Raw genomic sequence first — 22605 nt, forward strand, 5'->3', positions numbered from 1 at the left:
GGATAGCAGTGGCAGGATAGGTCCGAGTCAGCATGGATTTACGAAGGGGGAATCATGCTTTACTAATCTTCTGGAATTTTTTGAGAATGTAACTATGAAAATTTACATGGGAAAGCCAGTGGATGTAGTGTACCTGGACTTTCAGAAAGCCTTTGATAAGGTCCCACATAGGAGGTTAGTGTGCAAAATTAGAACAAATGGTATTGGGGGTAGGGTACTGACATGGATAGAAAATTGGTTGGCAGACAGGAAACAAAGAGTAGGGATTAATGGGTCCTTTTCAGAATGGCAGGCAGTGACTAGTGGGGTATCGCAAGGCTTGGTGCTGAGACCGCAGCTATTTACAATATACATTAATGATTTAGATGAAGAGATTAAAAGTAACATTAGCAAATTTGCAGATGACACAACGCTGGGTGGCAGTGTGAAATGTGAGGAGGATGTTATGAGAATGCAGGGTGACTTGGACAGGTTGGGTGAGGGGGCAGATGCAGATAAATGTGGAGAAATGTGAGGTTTTCCACTTTGGTGGCAAGAACAGGAAGGCAGATTACTATCTGAATGGGGTCAAGTTAGGAAAAGGGGAAGTACAACGAGATCTAGGTGTCCTTATTCATCAGTCACTGAAAGTAAGCATGCAGGTACAGCAGGCAGTGAAGAAAGCTAATGGCATGCTGGCCTTCATAACAAGGGGAGTTGCGTATAGGAGCAAAGAGGCCCTTCTGCAGTTGTACAAGGCCCTGGTGAGACCCCACCTGGAGTACAGTGTGCAGTTTTGGTCTCCAAATTTGAGGAAAGACATTCTAGCTATTGAGGGAGTGCAGTGTAGGTTCACGAGGTTAATTCCCGGGATGATGGGACTGTTGAAAGATTGGAGCAACTTGGGTTGTATACACTGGAATTTAGAAGGATGAGAGGGGATCTGATTGAAACATATAAGATTATTAAGGGATTGGACAGACTAGAGGCAGGAGACATGTTTCCGATGTTGGGGGAGTCCAGAACCAGAGGCCACAGTTTAAGAATAAGGGGTAGACAATTTAGAGCAGAGTTGAGGAAAAACTTTCTCACACAGAGGGTTGTGGTTCTGTGGAATGTTCTGCATCAGAAGGCAGTAGAGGCCAATTCTCTGGATTCTTTCAAGAAGGAGTTAGGTGGAGCTCTTAAAGATAGCAGAGCCAAGGGATATGGGGAGAACAACAGGAATTCTGCAGATGCTGGAAATTCAAGCAACACACATCAAAGTTGCTGGTGAACGCAGCAGGCCAGGCAGCATCTGTAGGAAAAGGTGCAGTCGACGTTTCAGGCCGAGACCCTTCGTCAGGATATGGGGAGAAGGCAGGAGCAGGGTACTGATTGTGGATGATCAGCCACGATCACAGTGAATGGTGGTGCTGGCTCGAAGGGCTGAATGGCCTACTCCTGCACCTATTGGCACAAAAAATATGTTGGAATGGGAATCAGAATTAAAATGTTGGGCCACCAGGAAGTTCCGATTTTTTGGTGGGTGGAATGAAGGTTCTCAATTAAGTAGTCCTTCAATTTGCAATACAGTGGGTCTCACCAATGTAGAGGAGGCTGCGTTGGAAGCACCAGGTACAATAGACTACCCCAGGAGATTTGGAGGTGAAGTGTTGCCTCATCTGGAAGGACTGTCTGGGGCCCTGAATGGAAGTGAGAGAGGAGCTCAATAGGCAGATTTGGCACTGTGACTGCTTGCAAGGATTAGTGCCGGGTGGATGATGAGTGGGGAGGGATGAATGGACAAGGGAATCACAGAGGGAACGATCCCTGCGGAGAGTTGGGGGGGGGAGGTAAACATTTGTTTTATGGATCCTTTAGGAGATTGTCAGGTGCAGAGAATGTTGTGTTGGATGCAGAGACTCATGAAATAGTAGGTAATAACAGGAGGAACTCTATCACTGTTAAGGTGGAGGGAAGATGGGGTGAGAATGGATGTCTGGGAAATAGAGGAGATATTCGTGTGGGTAGCATCAGTGGTAGAGGAGGGAAACCCCATTCTTTGAAGGAGGAAGACATCTCTGATGTCCTGGAAAGGAAAGCCTTATCCTGGGAACAAATGTGGTGGAGATGACAGAACTGAGAAAAGGGTACAGCATTTTCTTCATGAGACAGGGTGGGAAGAGGTATTGTCAAGATAGCTGCGGGAATCGGTAGATCTATAAAAGATATTGGTTAACAGTTTGTCTCCAAAGATGAAGACAGAAATTGAGAAAGGGGAGAGAGGTATTAGAAATGAGCCAAGTGAATTTAAGGGCAGGGTGCAAATTGGAGGCAAAATTGATGAAATTGCTGAGCTCAGCTTGGGTGTGTGAAGCAGTTTTTATTTCAAATGTATTTCAGTTTGACATGGGAAAAGATTCACAGTTGGCATAGTTACATTTTTTTTGTAGGAACATTTTTGGCTGACTTGTAGATTCCAAAGACTTTAATATGTGATCTCCTCTACCCTTTTATTTGTTCCTTGGACCATAAGACTACAAGATATTAGGCCATTTGGACCGTCAAGTTTGCTCCGCCATATCATTAGGCGTCACGGGAGGTTGTTCCTGCCTGTGGCCATCGAACTTTGCAGCTCCTCCCGTGGAGGGTCAGACACCCTGAACCAATAGGCTGGTCCTGGACTTATTTCCATCTGGCATAGTTTGCATTTTGCTGTTTGATTGCTTGTGGTTTTTGTATTGCTATATTTATGCTCTATTCTTGATTGGGCGGCTGTAATGAAACCCAATTTCCCTCGGGATCAATAAAATGTATCTATCTATTATGGTTGATCCATTCTCCTTCTCAGCCCCAATCTCCTGCCTTCTCCCGGTATCCTTTCATGCCCTGACTAATGAAGAATCTGCTAACCTCTGCCTTAAGTATACCCAAGTTCCATGTTAGGAAATTTAAAAGTTAAATTCAAAGCATTAAATACAATTATTGTTGTGTTCAAAGGAGACATTTAATACAGGTTAAGAACCCCTTATCCGAAATTCCAAATCTGAAAACCTCTGACATTTTAATTTTTTTTGAGCGCTGACATGATGTCACAAATGGAAATTTCTACAAGGCACTGGAAACATTTCTGGGCAATGTGCAGTCTCTGTGCACCACAAACAGTTCTGAGAAGTTGCTTCACATATGAAATGAACAGAAGTTAATGAAAAATAGAAAAGCACTGCATAAAGCTAAAGATGAGGATCTTGGTCGTGTATTGAAAGAGTGGATTCATCAGTGTCGAAGTGAACATATGCTGCTTAACGGTATGCAGATCACTAAACAAGCAAAGATTTATCAAATAAACTGAAAATTGAAGGTAATTGTGATTTTTTTTTTGAGCAGGCTGCTTTCAAAAATGTTAGAAAAGGCATGGCATTAAATTTTTAAAGATTTGTGGTGATAAAGCATTTGCTCATCGTGAAGCAGCGGAGAAATTCACTGAGTTTGCCAAGATCATTGCTGATAAAAATCTAACATACTGAAAGGTTGCATTCAGTACATATATGGTATGTGATACCAAGTGTAAGGCAAAGACTGCTTACTGGTTACACATAAATTCAGTCAGAAATGATGGCGTTTGCAAGCTATCTTATTATATGTTCCAAAATCTGAAGCACTTCCTGCTCCAAGCATTTTGGATAAAGGGTACCCAACCTATATTTTTAAAACTATGATTTTTTTTTTGCTTTTTTACTATTATTTTCCTTCTATTTCATCCTTGTCATGTGTTTAAATCAGTTATGTCGGTATTCTTCCCTTAAGCTTCTAATAAATGCCGTTGATCTACACTTGAAAGTATGACTTAGATCACAGACTGACAAACTTTACTGCTGATATCACGAAAGATCTGTTTAATACCAGTACACATAAAAGGTCAGTGGAGAAGTGGCCGTACTGTTGCTAACCACAAAGATCTAACAATCTTAGTGGTTAGGATTCCCCCTTTCTATTATCATTTACTGTCAGGCATCTGTTTAACGGTAGACCAGATTTCCAGCAGCTATCATCAAAGTGGCTGAACATTGAACTTGTTGAAGAATTCTCATTGGCAATTAAAATGTTAACTTAATGTTTTTAGCTTCTTACAAAGCATAAAATTGGAAAATTAGGTTAAACTAGCAAAAACATCAAAACTTTCAAAAAATGCGGTGAAATTTGAAATGTTTCAATGGAATCACAATCACTAATGACTTTTCAGTAAGTTTATGGATGTATTTACAGCTTGGAACAATATTTTAAAATTCGCTCAAGTTAAGCAACATACTTTATTTAATATTTTAAAGTAGTTCTGATGAAGTGTTCTGACATAAAATGTTGGCTGTCCATTTCCCTCCATAGATGTTGCCTGTCCAGTTGAGTTCCTCCAGCATTTTGAGGGTTGCTTAATATTTGAAGGGTTATACAGTAGGAACAGTTGTAAATAATTGAAGTTCCTCATCAGTTCGCAAGACTTAGTTGTTTGGTTGTATGAAATGTTGCATCCAATGGAATAGCTGGATCACTAACAGCAACTTCTGGATTTCCATGTTTAACTCTTAAGCTCTGTCAGTTTCATAAAGTTTTGACTGTGTTCGTGGATTCTAGAAAGTATTTACAAAATTAAAGCAAAAGCATTTCTATTATAAATGCTCAATAAACTGGTTGATCATGGAACAAATGCATAACGATCTTTTGCTGTATTCTGAGTCATCTTTCTTGTGTTTATCAAATTAGGCTATTGCCAGTCAACTTCTCGAAACAATATGTATTTTTTGATCTCAGTTGTGACTTGTCATTATTAGGTGTGGAAGAAATATCAATGCAACATTTGAGCCAGGTTTAAGTTCCTTTACTCTTGTTTTTGTAAGCTACCTTCTTTTTCCTTAAGTTTAATCCAGGCTGCTACTTCATAAAATAAAGCCAATATTTTATTCTTTATTCATTGCTTTATTGTGTTATTCGTGTTCTTTGCAACAAAATCATTTGGGCTTAGTCTGACAAGTGACTGCCATCTTGTGTAACTTAGGTTAATACTTCCCTTAGAACGCTAGAGCAAAGTTAATGCCCTTCAGCCCACAATATTGTGCCTACCTTTTAATGTACTATATGTTATGTTGGCAAATTTCTTCCTAATTCTTTTCTGAATTAGATCAGTTGAAGAGTCTAAGTCAAAATTGATTTAGTAGGGATTGAATGCATGAGGTTAGGAGATGTTTGTAAATTAAGTTACTTCAAATTATTTTGTAAAAATTGTCAAAATCATTTTAAACTTTCAATGCTAACTGGGGTTGCAGCTTCCATTAAAGTTCAAAAAACGAAACGGACTCTGCTGCTCCAGTGAGGTGGACGTTCTATTCAGATTAGGTAAATGAAGTGAATTCAGGTGGCAGGTATTGGACGAATGTGATCATTGCAGTACTGTAGAGAATTCAGTCAATCACTAGTTCAGAGAATGTAAACAATATACAACCTGAAATTCTCACTCTCTGTCAACATCCTCAAAACAGTAAAAAAAACCCCAAAGAATGAATGGCAGAAAAAAACATATAAACCCCAAAGCCTCTTCCCCTCCCCATGCACAAGCAGCAGGAAGCAGCATCAACCCTCCCCCAATTATTCTAGCATAAAGCATCAGCATTCCCACCACCCACCATCCAGCAATAACAAAGCCCCTAAATTGAGACCGTGGTCTACAGTACATCAAAAACTAACTGTTCACTTCAACGTTTCAATATCTCACAGGCTGTCCCTCACTAACAATTGAGACTGATATTACTCCATCCACAGCGATAATTCAGTAGTTTTTCATACAACTAAATTGTCACAAATGCCACTATCGTTGAATCAGTTTTTTTCTGACAGCTGCAATCGAGAGTAATAGGAAGAAATGTGATCTGCAAAAGAGTGAGAAAAATGATCTGTTATACTGCTAGGGATGTGGGCAAAGCCCTATCTGTACCATGGATCTGTGGTAAAGCTGAAGAACTGCCCCTGGGTTTACAGAATAGTCGTAGAATTGCTGTTCACTATAAATTATCTCTTGGAATAATTAACTGTGTCATTGAGCATTTTAAGAGTTTTATTAGAGCACATTTATACATTTTTATTAAGACTTGTTTTTGATGTTCCTGTATATCTATATTGTATTGCAGAATTGTAAAAGGGGAATTACAGTGTCATGTTTTTCAGTCTTTAAAAAATGTTGCATGTGGTTTCTTTCAAAATTCAGTTTGAATATTAAACATCATTTTTACCATACCACAAAGATTTTCTTTTTTTTTAAATGTTAAGTCTGCAGTATATCAAAAGCCCAATCTTGCTTTTTTTTTCAATTGAGAATTATGAGTTAGTTTGGTTTTTGAAATATAATCTGCAGAATCTGGGCCAGCATTAGAGTTGTGCCAGGGAATAAAGCTGGTTGATGGTCATCCATTCCATCTTTTTATATCCAATCCTTGAGTTTTGTTTTACATTCTAATTCTGCACATCCGATATCTTATTTTACATTAAGTACAAAGTACCATTAATTCTCCCCTTGCCCATAAAATGCTAATAATTTCTGTTTTGGTATTTTTCTTGGCCTTTCAATATTACTACCACTGCATTAACTTTGGAAAAGACTGGTTAAAACTACAATTCTGTTTGAAATTGAGATTACATTTGCCATAATGTAGCTTAGCCACAATTATTTTGTTTCTATCCTTGCCAAGTAAGCAAAAAAAGTATCAGGTTGGCTATGTTTTCTTTGCCTATGGACATGTGAGTTAATCCGAAATGAAAATTGAAAGATTCATGAAACTAAATTGTGGAAGCCCCTATTGGCTGCTTCCTGATGGTGATTATCCAATAACAGCAAGCCTATGAAATGGAAATTTTCTTCTGAGGCTGACTCCTGGAGCTGATTATATGTAGTTCTGCATGACTGATGTTGTGAACATTTTTCCCATACTTTTTTTGCCTCTCATGATCATAGTTTTAAATTTCCCATTTGCCTGGAACTGATCAAAAGTGTCAGGTTCCCTGGTACTTGAAAATGTGTAAAGAAAGGGTAACAAAGTAATAATATGATAAGTTAAAATTATGTATTTCTAACACTTATTTAGCTTTTTTGTAACTCTCTTGCCAATATAGCCATTGCTATCTAAAATATAACTGTTTAATGAATGTTCATTCGTAGGGAAGATTATGCTATATGATGTCCTTTTTGAGGAACAGCTTGGAAACTTTCCAAATTTGTGTTAGTTGTTATCCCAAAGGAAATATTATTACATTAATTTGGCAGAGAATGATTTTATCAAACTGAGGAAAGTATGTAAACTGTGTCGTGCCTTGTTTTTACTCCTTTTGCCTAATAAATACTTTCCATTATTACAAATAAATATTTTATTAGCTTTTTTGAAGTACTACTTAATCGATTTATCTACAGCAATGGTGGATTTTGTTTTGCTAGCCCAATCATACAGCTCCTGAGACATGATATTTTGGTATCTGCATCATATTGGGATAAATTATATTTAGAATTGATTGTTGATTTCAATGAAAATCGTTGGCTTTATCCGCATTGTGGAGCAGTCAGTTCTCAATTCTGCAAGCTCAGTTGACCTCCTGTGCTGTTTGATTGCCCACTGAGTCCAGTGGCACAGCATCGAAGTGTTGAGTCGAGAGGTCAGTTATATTTATTTTCATTTCCATTTTCTTTTTTTTCTATAATGAGACATTAGAAACAATTCAGAGATAATTAAAAATAGTTCAAATGCCTTTGGGTAGAGAACTGTCAAAAGGCCACTGTGCATTCTGGTGTGGGACGTAGGAATATGAGCCTGATGCCTAGCTGCAGCTTCCCTGTTCCCAATAGCTTCAGTACTTAAAGTTTTCCACTTTAAAGGCATAAAGTTGGAATGCATTCCTCCCTCCCACCAAGATAATGCATAGTGTTATTTCTAATCAAGTAAAATTAAATAAAGCAAATTAATTGTACCATTGTCCAAGGTGATAACTGTGCCATTTAAAATATATACTGTAAAGTTCGCTTCTAGAATATGTTCTTTTAGAAGTGTGTGCATGGAGTTGATGTTGCCGTTTAGGTTAAGAATGGCCAGACATTCTGAGTTGTAGAATTGTACAATACAAAACTGGGACCAATCGGCCCATGTTGTCCATGTCGACTGTGATGCTATGTCACTTAATTGGGACAGGAGACTATTGTCAAACACTTCTGAGCTAGTGTAACTTGTGTGCACTAATGTGGCCGTGCTCAGAGCAAACCGTTTATAAATAGTGTCAGTTACTTGTATTATCCATTTGAGCCAATGGACACCAATTCAAAAAGTCATATAGGCAGTACAATTTGTCATTGATAGTTGGTGAGAAATAAGCAGTAAGACAATTCAGAACTGTTTTGCTCACTACTATTTCAAACGTGGGCTTGGAGATGCCAGAAATGGCTGGGAGTGAAAAGGAAACGTTCACTACTTCAAGTTCGGAACTGCGAAGAATTTGAAAGTATCGATAATGATATTGATTGTCACAATGAAAATGAAGATTATTCCAAATTAGACTAGGTGTATGTGCTGATTTTTGTTTATTTACAGTCCTTCGAAAGAACACAGCAGTGTACACTGGATGAATTCCTTCATTGATAACTATTAGGAACTAATACAGTTTTATAGTACTGTAATAGTATTGGTAGTGTTCTAATTTGATCTGTATTTCATTTAAATATATAATTTGTTAAATGGTAGCATACCCTTTTTTTAGTACCTTTTTTACTTATTTCCATGAAACCAGCTAATTGGGGCAGCAGCTTAACTGGGCCAAAATGTACTGGTTCTGATGTGTCCCAATAAACCGAGATTCACTGTATATCCAGAAGTGTTTGGAGACAATATAGCCATATTCCAAATTTCGCATCTCTAAGTGGTGAAAGTATTGGGGTGGAGTGCAGAGGAGGGTGAAAGAACAACTTTGGATCAGCCACCATTGTTTTAAGCTTCATGTTAGTAACAGAATGGGGTGAGGTTGGTTCACAAATTTAAGTTCTAAAATCGCAAGAGAGGACTTGGTAAAAGTAGGCTGGGATCAGATGTTTGCAGGTGAACTGACAGCCAACAAGGTAAGAGTCTTACAAAAGAGAGTTCCGGCCCAGCATGTCTTGTTAAGGGTTCAAGAAAAGGTAGCAAGATTTGGGAATCTTGGATGACAAAGATTCTCAAAAGGTGTGGTCAAGAAAATAAAACATGGCAGGTTTGGGCAACTGAGATTAAGGGAGTCTCTTTGAGAAATATTGACTGTGTGGCAGAGAACATAGGAGATTTTGGAGTGCTAAAGGGACTAGGAAATACCTTTTCCTACCAAGGAAAGAGTAGATATCTTTATGACCTAAATAGGTAATCTGTGTCTGGAGACAGGTAACATGAGTGAAGGCCTGAATGAATATTTTCATTTGTTATTCAGGAAGGGATGACATGAAAGTAAGTTCATGGACAAATTGGAAATGGTCATTATTAAGAAAGAGAATGTGTAAGATGTCATGGGATAGAGATCATAAATCCCTAGAGGTAGATGGGTTCTATCCCAGGTTATTAAGGGAAGCAAGGGAGCAGATAGTTGCGGCCCTGAGATGGTTTTTGCATCTTTTTTAGCCATATATGAAGTGCTAGAAGACTAGAGAACAGCTAGAGGAGAAGGGATAATCCAGGTAACTACAGGCTGATAAGCCTTGTGTCAGTGGTAGTGAAATCATTGGAGAAATTCCCAAGGGCTGGTATTTATATACAGCTGAAAAGGGATCAGGGATTGTCAGCATGTCTTTGTGTGGTAGAGTCTTGCCTTCCTAATCTTATGTTTTTGAGAAGGTAACTAAGAAGATTGAAGGCAGTGTAGATTTCTCTATGGAGGTGTTTGATAACCTTCCACGTGGTATGCTGTTTGTGAAGGAACATTGGGTTCAAGGTGAGCTGCCTGATTGGATTCTAAATTGGCTTGCTGATGAGATGCAGAGGGAAGTGATATAAGGATTCTTTTCTGATTGGAAAGTCTGAGCAGTAGCACACATCAGGGACTGGTGCTGGGACCTTTGTTTATGACGTATATTAATGACTTGGATGTGAACGTAAGTATGATAAGTCACTTTAGATGAAATGAAAGATGGTTGTGTTGAAAATAGTAATTTATCTAAAGCTCCAGCAGAATATGGATCAAAATTGGAAAGTTGGAAGAAATGTTCGCAGATGCAACTAATTCCCCATAAGTTTGAGCTGTTGCATTTTGGTAAGTGAGATAGCAGTGGGGCACACACAGTAAATGATAATGCTAAATAGTTTGGGTGAAGAGAAAGGCTCTAAGCCTCAAATCATAGTTCCAGAAGGTGACTACATGTATTACTTAGGCAGCACATAAGGTATATGGCATGCTTGCCTTCATAGGTCGGGTCAAAGAATATAAAAATTGGGATGTAATGCTGCAACGTTATAGAACACTGGTTAGGCTATACTTGAATTATTGTCTGTAGTTCTGGTGTCACACTGAATGAAGGTTGTGGATGCACTAAAGATAGTGCAGAGAAATCCACCAGGATATTGTCTGAAGTAGAAACAGGAACAAAATGCTGGAGGAACTCAGCAGATCAGGCAGTAGCTATGGAAATTAATAAATGTTTGACATTTCAGGCTGAGACCTTTCATTCCGACCTGCTGCCTTCCTCCAGCAATTTGTATTGCTCTGGATTTCCAGCATCTGTAGAAACTTAGACACAGAAAGTGTTTGATATCTGGAACTCACTGCCAAAGTGGGTGATGTCAGATATAGTCACTGTATTTAAAAGACATTTAGACAGGCACTTGCATAGGCAAGAATAGAGGATAAGAGTTTCATTCAGATAAATGGGATTTGTGTGGATGAGGGGATTTGTGTCTTTGTCAATGATCAGCATAGATGTGGTGCAGTAAAGTGTGTTCTGCGCTGTATATGTTCTTGACTTTGGAGGTTCATTATTGTGTTTGAAGATAACAAGATACAATTCATGTATATTAAATATACATTCATTTTGCTCATGTCATTTACTTTCTGTATCTGCACCTGATTTGAGCTACTTTTTTAGTTTGATTTTCCTCAGCTTTTCAATCAAGTTAAGGAGATGAACAGTTGCGAAGTCTGTTTACTCAAGTGCTAAATGTAATGGTATCGTGTCATGGTTCAACAATTAAGTATGGAAAACAAAAACCTAAATCTACAAGGATAGTTTAAATACTGTTGTACTACCACCGGTGGGGAGGGGGGGAGCTTTGTTTACCAAAAAAAATTTAAATAGTCAACATCTTTGTCTTGAGGGTAAGAGAGGTTAAAATGTGAAGTGGGAAGATTTTGTTGTACATTTATATGGTTAGCATTTTAGCGAGAATGTTGTCAGAAACCTTGGATCTATGGATTCATGTGAGCTGCACTTACTGCGCAAGACAGCTTACATTGCCAGTAACCAATAGGAACTCAAGAAGTGCAGCTACAATCTACGCAGTCATCAAGGCAGCGAAACGACAATACAGGGACAAGATCCAGACACAACTGTCCACCAACAACACATGCAGCTTATGGCAAGGTCTGCACACCATTGCAGACTTAAAAGCTCAGTGCAGTGGTGCTGCCAACATTGCTGCCTCTCTCCCGGATGAGCTAAATGTTTTTTACTCTCGGTTCAATGTCGCCAACACTGAGCCCCCAAAGAGAGCTGCCGAAGTGACCTGCATCTTGGTTAGCTCTGAAGCTGAAGTACACCGGTGTTTCCAATGAGTGGACAGTCACAAGGTTGCAGGACTGGACGGCATCCCAGGGCGGGTACTCGGGATGTGCGCAGCATAACTGGCAGGTGTGTTTACAGATATTTTTAATCTCTCCCTCTCCCAGTGTAGAGTGCCCTCCTCCTTCAAACCATCCACCATTGTTCCTGTACCTAAAAAGACCAAGGTAACATGTCTGAATCACTGGCATCCTGTCGCACTCACCTCAATAATAAGCAAATGCTTTGAGAGGCTGGTGAAGGACTACACCTGCAGCATGCTACAATGCAGACTGGAGCCCCTACAATTTGCCTACCGACATAACTGATCGATAGATGACACAATAGCCACAGCTCTACACATTGTGTCAGGGTCCTTACACATCTGCAGAAGAAGGATGCTTATGTGAGAATGCTGTTCTTGGACTACAGTTCAGCATTCAACACCATAATTCCCACTAGGCTTGACAAGAAGTTCAGAGACCTCAGTCTTTAACCCTGCCTTGTGCAGCTAGATCCTGGACTTCCTGTCAGATCGCTGGCAGGTGGTAAGAGTGGGCTCCCTCACCTCTGCCGCTCTGATTCTCAACATAGGAGCCCCTCAGGGCTGTGCCCTAAGCTCCCTCCATTACTCTCTGTATACCACAGCTCCAACCTACTAATTAAATTTGTTGTTGATACTGCATTGATTGACCTTATCTCAAATAATAATGAGGTAGCCTACAGAGAAGAAGTCATCATCTCGACACAATGGTGTCAAGGGAACAGTCGCTTCTCTCAATTTTGCAAAAACAAAGGAATTGTTTGTGGATTACAGGGGGAATGGAGATCGGCTAACCCCTATTGACATCAATAGACCTGGGGTTGAGAGGGTGAACAGCATTAAGTCCCTCAGCATACACATCACAGAGGATCTCACGTGGTAGGAACACACCGGCTGTATGGTGGAAAAAAGCACAACAGTGCCTCGTTCACCTCAAAGTTCAAGAAGTTTGGCATGATTCCCCAAATCCTAAGTACTATCTACAAGGGCACAATTGAGAGCATCCTGACTGGCTGTATCACTGCCTGGTATGGGAACTGTACTTTCCTCAATCGCAGGACTCTGCAGAGAGTGGTGTGGACAGCCCAGCGCATCTGTAGATGTGAACTTCCCACTATTCAGGACATTTATAGAAACAGGTGCGTAAAAAGGGCCCGAAGAATCTTCAGGGACCTGAATCACCCCAACCACAAACTGTTCCATCTGCTACCATCTGGGAAACAGTACTGCAGCATAAAAGCCAAGACTAATAGGCTCCGGGACAGCTTCTTCCACCAGGCCATCAAACTGATTAATTCACGCTGATACGATTATATTTCTATGCTAAATTGACTGTCCTGTTGTACATACTATTTATTACAAATTACTATACATTGCACATTTAGATGGAGATGTAATGTTAATGTTTTTACTCATGTATGTAAAGGACGTAAGAAATAAAGTCAATTCAATTCATTTGTGTTAAGCTGCATTTTTCCACAGATAGGACATTATAATCATTTCCTTGTGGGGACTGAGTTCAACCTTGATGAGTTAACAGTTGACTGCAAGCAAAAAGTTTTCATTTCATTTTACATTGATTAAGGAAGTTCAAAACACATCTGTGTCTTTTTTGCTTCTGGTTTTCTCAAAGATGCTCCTATTTGAGGAACATTGAACTGAATCTTTCTGATGAAATGGTCATTTTTTTTTGCATTTGGAATTGTGCATTCAGTTCACACATTCCAATGCTCTTCTCACATCGGTAGTAAACTTCTGTTAATGTATTGCTGTTCACAACATTGTGACATCTCAAACCACCTTTTGAAGTCTGGTCTTTGTCGTAATATAGAAGTACTTTATTTTATTATTTTTTCTTTAGAGATGTAGAGCAGGCCCCTTTGGCCCAATGAGCTGTGGCACCCAGCAACCCAGCTATTTAACACTAACCTAATCACAGGGCAATTTACAATGACTAATTAACATACTAACTGGGACATCTTTGGACTGGGAGGAAACTGGAGCACCTGGAGGAAAGCCAGGTGGTCACAGGGAGAATGTACAAACTCCTTATAGATGGCACTGGAAACAGCCTCCAACCTGTGCCCCAAGCTGTAATAGTATTGCTCTAACCACTAGACTACTGTGCCGCCTATTATTTGACCTGAAACTAGGGCATTTCCTTTTTTAATATTTCACCACGTCAGCACTGCCCCATATTGAAATGCAAGTTTTGACGTCTGGCAATCCAGTACTATTTTGGCCATAAGCTCTGCAGACCTTTTCCTGTCACGCATGTATTTGCTCTTAAAGTAATTAAAGATGACAAGATCAAGAAAAGGTGATCATATGATTGTGCTCTTGTTAGTTTTGGTTGTGGAATAATTGACCTGATTATGTTGACCTGCTATAGAGGTTCTGAAACATACTATGTTCTTTCATTTATAATCTTCCAATGTCATGACGTTGAATTAAATGCATTCTTACTTGGTTGTTTGTTGTAAACTGGATCAGCATGTTAATCATAAGTTTTCCAGTGTCAATATAACTATTCTTCAAGTTCAAATTTTTTCTTCTTATGATTATCTCTGAAATCAATGCTCTTGGAGACAAAAGGATTGCTATAGAGTACATATATACCATGTAGTTCCTAGAAGTCATGGTAATTTTCAATGTGTATGGATACACCACAAAACGAGTCTGTAAGACATTTTGTACTGCACGCATCTGCTAATAATTTTCTGTCTTAAATATGTGTGCATCTTCAGATGGACATAAAAGGAATAACTTTAGTGTGTAATAACCACAATACCTATTAAATGGGTGAAAAGTCAAGCAATGGCACTTGCAATTTAATTCAATTTCTCCTCTGCTGAGTAATAGGGTAGTTGGATTCTTTTACAAGGAAAACAAATTGGCTCAGAAATGCTTCAGAAGCTCTGAGATTTAAGGAAAACTTGCTGCAACCAATCACAGCCTTGCATTAGTAAAGGCTGCACAATATTATATCATAAGATCAGTGCAGAATTAAAAGCGCAATTAAGCATAAATATGGAAAAACCACAAATCAGACGATTTACCAGGACGTTTCCAGCTTTCATTCTTCCTTCGTGAGTCAATACCCTTGAGACAAGGTGCTGGGAGGGAAAAAAATGTACTCTGTCTACAATTGCTGCTATTCTTGCTTTTGTCACCAGCTTATGAATTCTGTTTGTGAAGCAAGGTACTTCCTTCCCTGCATCATGGCATTATGATCTAGATCTAAACATCTCGTATTTTTATTGATAGCTACATTTGCTTCAAATAGAAGTCTAGAATGAAATTAACCCATTGAGTGCTGATTATCTAAGGCCCTTAATTATATTGATGTAAAATTATTTGCTCTTTTTTGAGAGAGTGATTAATTTCCAGAATTTTACACTCTGGGGGGTGGGGGAGGTGAGATTCTTGTTTTTTTTTAAAGAATCTGAATCAGGTTTAATATCAGTGGCATATGTCATGAAATTTGTTATTTTGTGGTAGCAGTACATTTCAATACATAATAAAACTACAAATCACAGTAAGAATATATATAATTAAGTAGTGCAAAAAATGAAAGAAAGTAGTGAGGTGGTATACATGGGTTCATTGTCCGTTCAGAAATCTGATCATAAATCAGTTTTTTGAAAGATTAGGGAACTGAAGCCACAGGGACCTGGCAAGGAAGAAGTGAGGCGTAGTTAGTGGCTGAGCAGGATTGAGGTGATCAAGTAGCCTCCTAGTGTTCCTTTTTGTTTCTTTGTTCTTATGCTGATTCCTATTAGTTTGTAGAAATGATCAACCAGCATGTATTTCCTGCATGGTGGTAGTTTAAAAATCTGCTAACAGTTTTAGCCTTTTGCCAAGGAATTATGCATGATCAGCATGGGATATTATATTTTGATGGGAACGAAATAATATTTTAGTCCTTCTCTCAAAGTATTGAGTCAATTAAATTCCCAGAGTATTAGGGTGAAATTTGTATGAACTAAGTTAAGGCATTTGATGTAGATGTTTAGAAACCATCTACCATGAAGAAGATGGCACAGTTTAGCCTAAGACTTTTGTACAGTAGTGTATTTATCAATGTGGAGTGGAGAGCGAGTTTGTAAATCTGGTGGGAGCAAAGGATGTTGGGAATGGCAAGGATGGAGCACCGCGTGAGGGCTGTAGGATAGGTGGCAGGACAGAGGGATTTTATTCCAAACAAAATGGTTTATTGATCATGACAGAATGTGTCTCTTGTGCTTCCTGTTCCCTCCCCTCTCCCCTTCCCTTTTCTTAACCATGATTCCCCTCTCCCTGCCCCATTCCCACTCTCAGTCCAAAATAGAGACCCATATCAGGATCAGGTTTGTCATCTCTCATATGTGTCATGGAATCTTTTTTTGCAGCAGCATTACAGTGCAATACAATATATAAAATTGCAGTAATGTTTTAGGCACCCTAGCTATATATTTGTGCCCAAGGCTGCATAGCATTATGTATCTGAAATGTTGTACTGTATTCTTGAAATGATTTAATTTGTTCCAATGTACCAGAAGAATACATTTAACTTAAGTACAGAATCAGTAAAATTAGAGAATCAGTAAACTTTTATGGAATTAGGTCTTTTGGCCTGTTGTTCTGCTGGGACTTGAATTATGTTTGTTCAGCTTTTATTTTTGTCCAAAGCAAAGCATTAGCAGTCTTTCATTTTCAGTGCAAGAGCTATATTTAATCTTTTGCCTTCTCTATATTTAATTCTTGTGCCCTTTCTGTTTTGGATTTGACATTGCTTGCTGCAGCAAAATTATGAGGTATCATGGTTGCCTTGCTTTCTGACTGCAATATAGCAAATCCTAGGCATAGCTGATTCAAGTCTTTATTGCAAAGTAGAGTTTGATATATAAAACTTTGATAGTTTAAGCAGTATTGATTATAAGATGTATATTCAATGCAGAAGCTTCTGATCTATATACCATAAATAGCATTATTTTTATTTGTGAATATCTGATCAGGAACAGCATATTGCAATTAGGTACAATAGTGAAATATCTTATCAAATTTTACAATTACAACCTGACATAAAGCCAGCTGGTATAGCTTTTTGGAGTTATTTTTTGAAGAACTTGTGGAAAAGCACAGAAGTCTATTATACATAAATGAGATTCTGCAAGTGCTAGAAGTCTTGAAATAACTAGCACAAAATGCTGGAGGAACTCAGCAGGTCAGGCAGCATCTATGGAGAGGAATAACAGTTTAGATTGTTTATTCCTCTCAATAAGTGTAGTATACAGTTGTAATTCTTTAAGCTTGATTGTGCCAAACTATGAAAAAGGGAGGAACCAAGAGAATGGTAGATGTGGTAGGTGATGCTTTAAAAAAAAAATCATTTCTTCGGACCACAAACATTTTATAAACTACGCAGCAAATGGTTTGAACGGATTTCATTCTGTGTCAGAGATGTTATCTGGTATATTTTTGGTTGGTGTAAATTTTATTTGCTTAAATTAACAATAATTTTATTTGTTGTAAATTGTAGTTCTGGTTTTAACTTTTGCAGATTTGTTTATGTAAGTGTACAAAGCAAAAATGATCCTAAAATTGGCCAATTTACTTTGGCACCTTTGCTTGTCCATCCTTGAGCTATTTTTAGAATAGTATATTTTGGAGTTTATGATCATAATTTTTATTTGTCTATTTTAAGGGCCCTTCTTGCTGGTGGAGGTTTTTCCACGTGGACCTATCGACAAGGTTACGATGTCAGTATTCCAGTTTTTAGTCCACTGTCAGCAGATGTCAAACTACCTGAGAAGATGCCTGGGTAAGAATCAACAAATATGCTACTGAATTAGCCGTTGTAAATCAACTATTTTGTCATTGTTGGATACATGACCCCATGGTTGATGGGCAGCTTCCTCATGCATCTATGCCATGCTTTTATTTGCTGATCCATTAAAATTTCTTTTCACATCATGTTATTTTTAAAGTATTATGAAGTGTAACTACTTCTCCACCGCAAAGTAAATTTAGTTCTGATGAATCTATGTAGAGTGTTACAATTCACTAAATATGTAATGGAAAGGAATAAAACTGACATTAGTGAAATTGGTACCAGGTTGCACAAGGCTCTAAGGCTATAGAATAAATGCCTGCAATGTAAATTAATAACAATAAGACTATTTTTAAATGTCTTTCAGTTACCGAATGTATTTTATCTTGTCGGCACAAACTGCTATCCATTCAGAATACCGTTCTGAACTGGAGGCAATAGAGGCAGAACATAAAGATGCTCTCCTAATCCTTGATAAATGTACAAATTTGTCAGAAGGTGTCTCTTCCACACGAAAACGGTGCCATAAAAATCAGGTCTTCAATTACCCACAAATATTACAGGTATGTGTTTATACATTTAAGGACATTTATTAAACTAATTATTTTAAATATAATTCATAATTTTAAGTTGGCAATGATTTCTACTGGCACTGCTGCAAAAACTTCTATCTGTACTCACCTATTAAGTATATTGGATTGTGTCAGAGAGGCCATGAAAGGGAGAGGAGAAATGCATGTTTGTGCCAACTTGAATTATTTCCCACATTCAATATTTGGAGGTTGTTCTGCCTTTTTTTTTAGCAGTCAGATGTTGGCACCACTTCAGTCTCTCTGGCCTGGGAATATGTACTTGTGTGGATAAATGTCTCAAATCTAACACATAGGGAGAATAACCTCTTTTCCCCCTCGCTGAATATAAGCCGTATCGAAGCCATTTGGTTAACCTCTTAATTTGCTTCATGTGAACATTGCTAGGATTTGTATGAGCAGAAAGTTACATATCACAATTGAAAGAGATGAACTAATCCAGCAAAGTAGCAAAAGCAGTTGGAAGTGGAAAGTGGGGGAAGGTGACCTCAGAACAGAAAGATGAAAATGTTTAAATTGCAACATGCATGAGAAATAAAGCTTAGAATCTGGTTTGTGAATAAAAGACGAAGATGACTGTAAAGGGGGACATAAAAACAAGATTGCACCATCAGTATCCATTGGCATATAATTCTACTTCAAGGCAAAGAATTGTTCAATGGGTGGTAATTCCTCAGTTGCCCAGCCATGGCTCACTGACTTTCAGATACTAAAATTGTGAGTTCAAAGCACACTTCAGAAATTTGAGTGCAATTTGTAGGCTGACCTTGCTAGCGCAGTACCATTCCACATCTGCTTTACGGCTTTTGTCCAGATGAAAGTTCTAATTATAAAAAAAGCAATGACAGTATGAAATATTTAGAATGGAATCCATCTCATCTTGTTACTTCTCAAATCTTGAAGATGCACAATTGCAGTCTCTTGTGTGTCTGTTGTGAATACCTGTTGCCTTTTGGCTAATGATGTCTGTGGTGACCAAGAAGCCAATCCATACTAAACCCATCTGCCTGAACATGATCCATATCCCTCCGTTACCTGCCTGTCTGAATGCCTCTTAAACATTGCTCTTGTATCTGCTTCCACTTCTTCCCCAGCAGCATGTTTAAGGCACCCACCAGTCTGTATAGTTTTAAAAAAACTTTAAACTTTCGGTCACTCACTTCAGAACTATGCCACCTAGTGTTTGATATTTTCATCGGGGGGGGGGGAGGGAGATTTTGGCTATCTAACCTATTAACGCTTCTCATTTTTTGAACTTCTATCTTGATATCAGACTGATGTCAAAATTCTTGGGATAAGCATCATTCTCCTAAGTTTAATAAGTTGTTAGAAGCAATCAGATTTATCAATAAGGCATTTTACATCTGTTCCCAATTTACACTTCTAAGTTTCTGCCTAATAGCATCATAATTTGCCCTCTTCAAATTAAATATTTTGCTATACCATCTGCTCCTATCCTTGTTCAAGGTTATGGTAAAGGTCAGGGAATTGTGGTCACCCACTGAGAGATCATAGGTGAATGAACCTGACCAAGTTCATTGCCTGGTACCAGATCCAGTGTGGCCTCTCCTCTAGTCTACATACTTATTAGGAATTTATCCTCACACATGTAACAGGCTTCGTCTCATTGGCACCTTTTGAGTTAAGGAGGTGCCAATCAATATTAGGGAAGTTGCAGTGACCCATGACAACAACCCTATTATTTGTAACTTTTCCAAAATCTGCCTTCCAATCTGATCCACTGTCTTGGTTGTTGTTAAGGTGTCTATAGAATACTCCCCATTGAGTGATTGCTCCCTTCCTGTTCCTGACTTCTATCCACACTGACTCAGTATCTCTCCATGACATCCCCGCTTTCTAAACTACAATACTGTCCCTGATTAGCAATGCCACTCCCCATCCTGTATTACCTTCCTCCCTGACCCTTTTTGAAGCAGCTATTCCTGCTCCTACGACAAACATGCTTCTTTAATAGTCACAATGTTATTGTTCCATGTACTGATGCATGCTTTAAGTTGATTGTCCTTGTTCCTGATACTACTTGCATTAAAATGGACATATTTCAGCTCATCCCACTGACTGCATTTATGTCCTACCTGCTACCTAGCTTCCTTCACAGTCTCTCAACACGCTGCATCTAACTTTACACCAACTGTTCTATCCTCTGACCTATCACTCTGGTTCCCATCCCCTACCAGACTAAATTAAGCTCTCCCTAACAGCTCTGGCAAACCTCACTACAAGGCGGTTGGTCCCCCTTGAGGTCAGGTGTAGCCAATCCCTTTTGTACAGGTAATAGCTTCCTCAGAATTGTTCACATTGATCCACAAATTTTAAACTCTGACCTCTGCACTGATTATTCAGCCACACTTTCAACTGCATTATCATCCCTATTCTCGCCCTCATTGGCGGATGGCACAGGTAGCAATCCAGAGATTTACTACCTTTTGTGGTCCTACTTTTCAGCGTCCTACCTAGTTCCCTATATTCTTTCTTAAGGACCTCATCCCTTGTTCTAACTATGGTGTTGTTATCGATACATACCACAATTTCTGGCTGCTCACCCTTAAGAAGCTGTAGACCTGATCAGAGATTTCCCTTACCCTGGCAAGTGGAAAGAAACATAACATCTGCAGAGTCTCTTTCCCGTCCATAGAATCTCCTGTCTGTTCCTCTGACTATTGAATCCCTTATCATCACTGCTCTCCTCTTCTTCCCCTTCCCTTCTGAGCCCCGGAGTCAGACTTTGTGCCAGAGACCTGGTCACTGCGGTTTTCCCTGGTCGATTCCCCCCCCCACCCAACAGCATCCAACGTGTTATACTTGTTATTGAGGAGAATGACCATAGGGATCCTCTGCTCTCTCTGCCTATTGCCTTTCCCTCTCCTGACAATCATCTAGCTACCTGCCTCCTACAACTTGGGTGTGACTACCTCCCTGTAGCCCCTATCTATCAGCTCCTCATTCTCCTGAAGGTCATCCGACTCCCTAACATTGTCTATAAGGAGCTGCATCCAGATGCACTTCTCATAACAGTCAAGGAGGCAGGAAGTTCTTCCAGATTTCCCACGTCTTTTACAAGGAGTACATCACAGACTTAGAATTCACTCTTTCTAATCTAACTAGGCACTAATAATAAAAGAAAGGGTAACCTGACAGGAGCCTCATCGCAGCCTTCACCTCTCCTCACCGAAGCCTCTAGACCAAAGCCTCATTTTCCCCATTCTAATCCTGTCTCACTCAGACTATGGCCACTCCACAATATTTTGAAACTATACCTCCAGTTCCCTACATTAGCATTTAAGGGAGCAAGATATTGTTTCAGTTTGTTACCCCTTTGGAAAATGAAAAAATGATAGATAGAAAAATATTTAATTTTAATTGATGTATCTTCTAGCTTTTTGGATCTGGCACACTGGGATCTACCCTGTCTTGTGGCTGGACAAGGACAAAACAGAAGCTGCAGTTTATGCATAGTAAATCAGCCTTTGCTGGGAAAAAAAAACACAACCAATTTTATGCTTTTGTATCCTGCCCTGGTTTATAGCTGGAATCATAAGCTATTTGGAAAATTGATTTTCATAAAAATCAAGACTTTTGGATGCAGAGAGAAACTATAGAATTGACTATAAGTTAATAGCAAGATAGGGTACTGATAAACATACAGTAGCTATGAGATTGACATAGCTAGAACAAGCAGAACAATAAAGTTAGCTAGGACAAGCAGAACAATAAACTACACATTTCATGCAAAAATATAACCAAATACTGTAGTTTTTGGAATTTGAGAACCAATGAAGCTAGAGAATCAGCACCACAAGAGAAGTGTGGGGAATCAGTGTCTGAGAAGAAATATAAAGAGGAAGCATTTATTGATCTTAAAAACACACATCTACTGCATGTGAGGTTAACAGCATCTGGAAATCCCTACTGTAAAGTACTCATTAATATGACATCCCTGTAAATACCTTCCTTATTCTTTATTGTTTTTTCTTTCCTGAGGTGGATATGAAATTAACACTCCAAATGGTCAGAATATCCATCTCTTCAACGTTTCTATTATTTGTGCATGTACAACTGAGATGTTTGAGTTAGGTTGTCCCTCGAGGGCAGTGAGAGTAATTTAGGGAGTTTTTTTTTGCTGCTTTGTACATTAGAGTGTATCCTGTGTAATATAACTTGCATTTATTCTATGTAAGCTACTACTCCTTGCTGATTTACTATCCTCTTATAGATTTTTAACTACTTGTTCTTTTGTGCCATTTACTTGAACACTAGACAAGCAAGATACTATTCATGATTCACTATCATGGCAAGGTGGTTTGCTCATTATTGCTGTCTGCTAATTGAGTTTCAACATTATTGGATGAAGTTCTGAAGACAGCAGGCGACTCCAATGACTATC

General features: G+C 38.8%; 1 protein-coding gene across 2 annotated transcripts in view; it reads left to right on the top strand.

The window, feature by feature from the left end:
• Window positions 1–22605, top strand: part of ext2 (exostosin glycosyltransferase 2) — a 165667-nt gene that overhangs the window by 23075 nt on the left and 119987 nt on the right. For both annotated transcript variants that reach the window (XM_063061769.1, XM_063061770.1), the window contains 2 exons: window positions 17485–17601; window positions 17978–18173. In XM_063061769.1, the coding sequence (XP_062917839.1) occupies window positions 17485–17601; window positions 17978–18173 (313 nt within the window). The remainder of the gene's footprint in view (window positions 1–17484; window positions 17602–17977; window positions 18174–22605) is intronic.

Source organism: Mobula hypostoma, chromosome 11 (genome assembly GCF_963921235.1).
Source record: "Mobula hypostoma chromosome 11, sMobHyp1.1, whole genome shotgun sequence".
NCBI lineage: Eukaryota > Metazoa > Chordata > Chondrichthyes > Myliobatiformes > Myliobatidae > Mobula > Mobula hypostoma.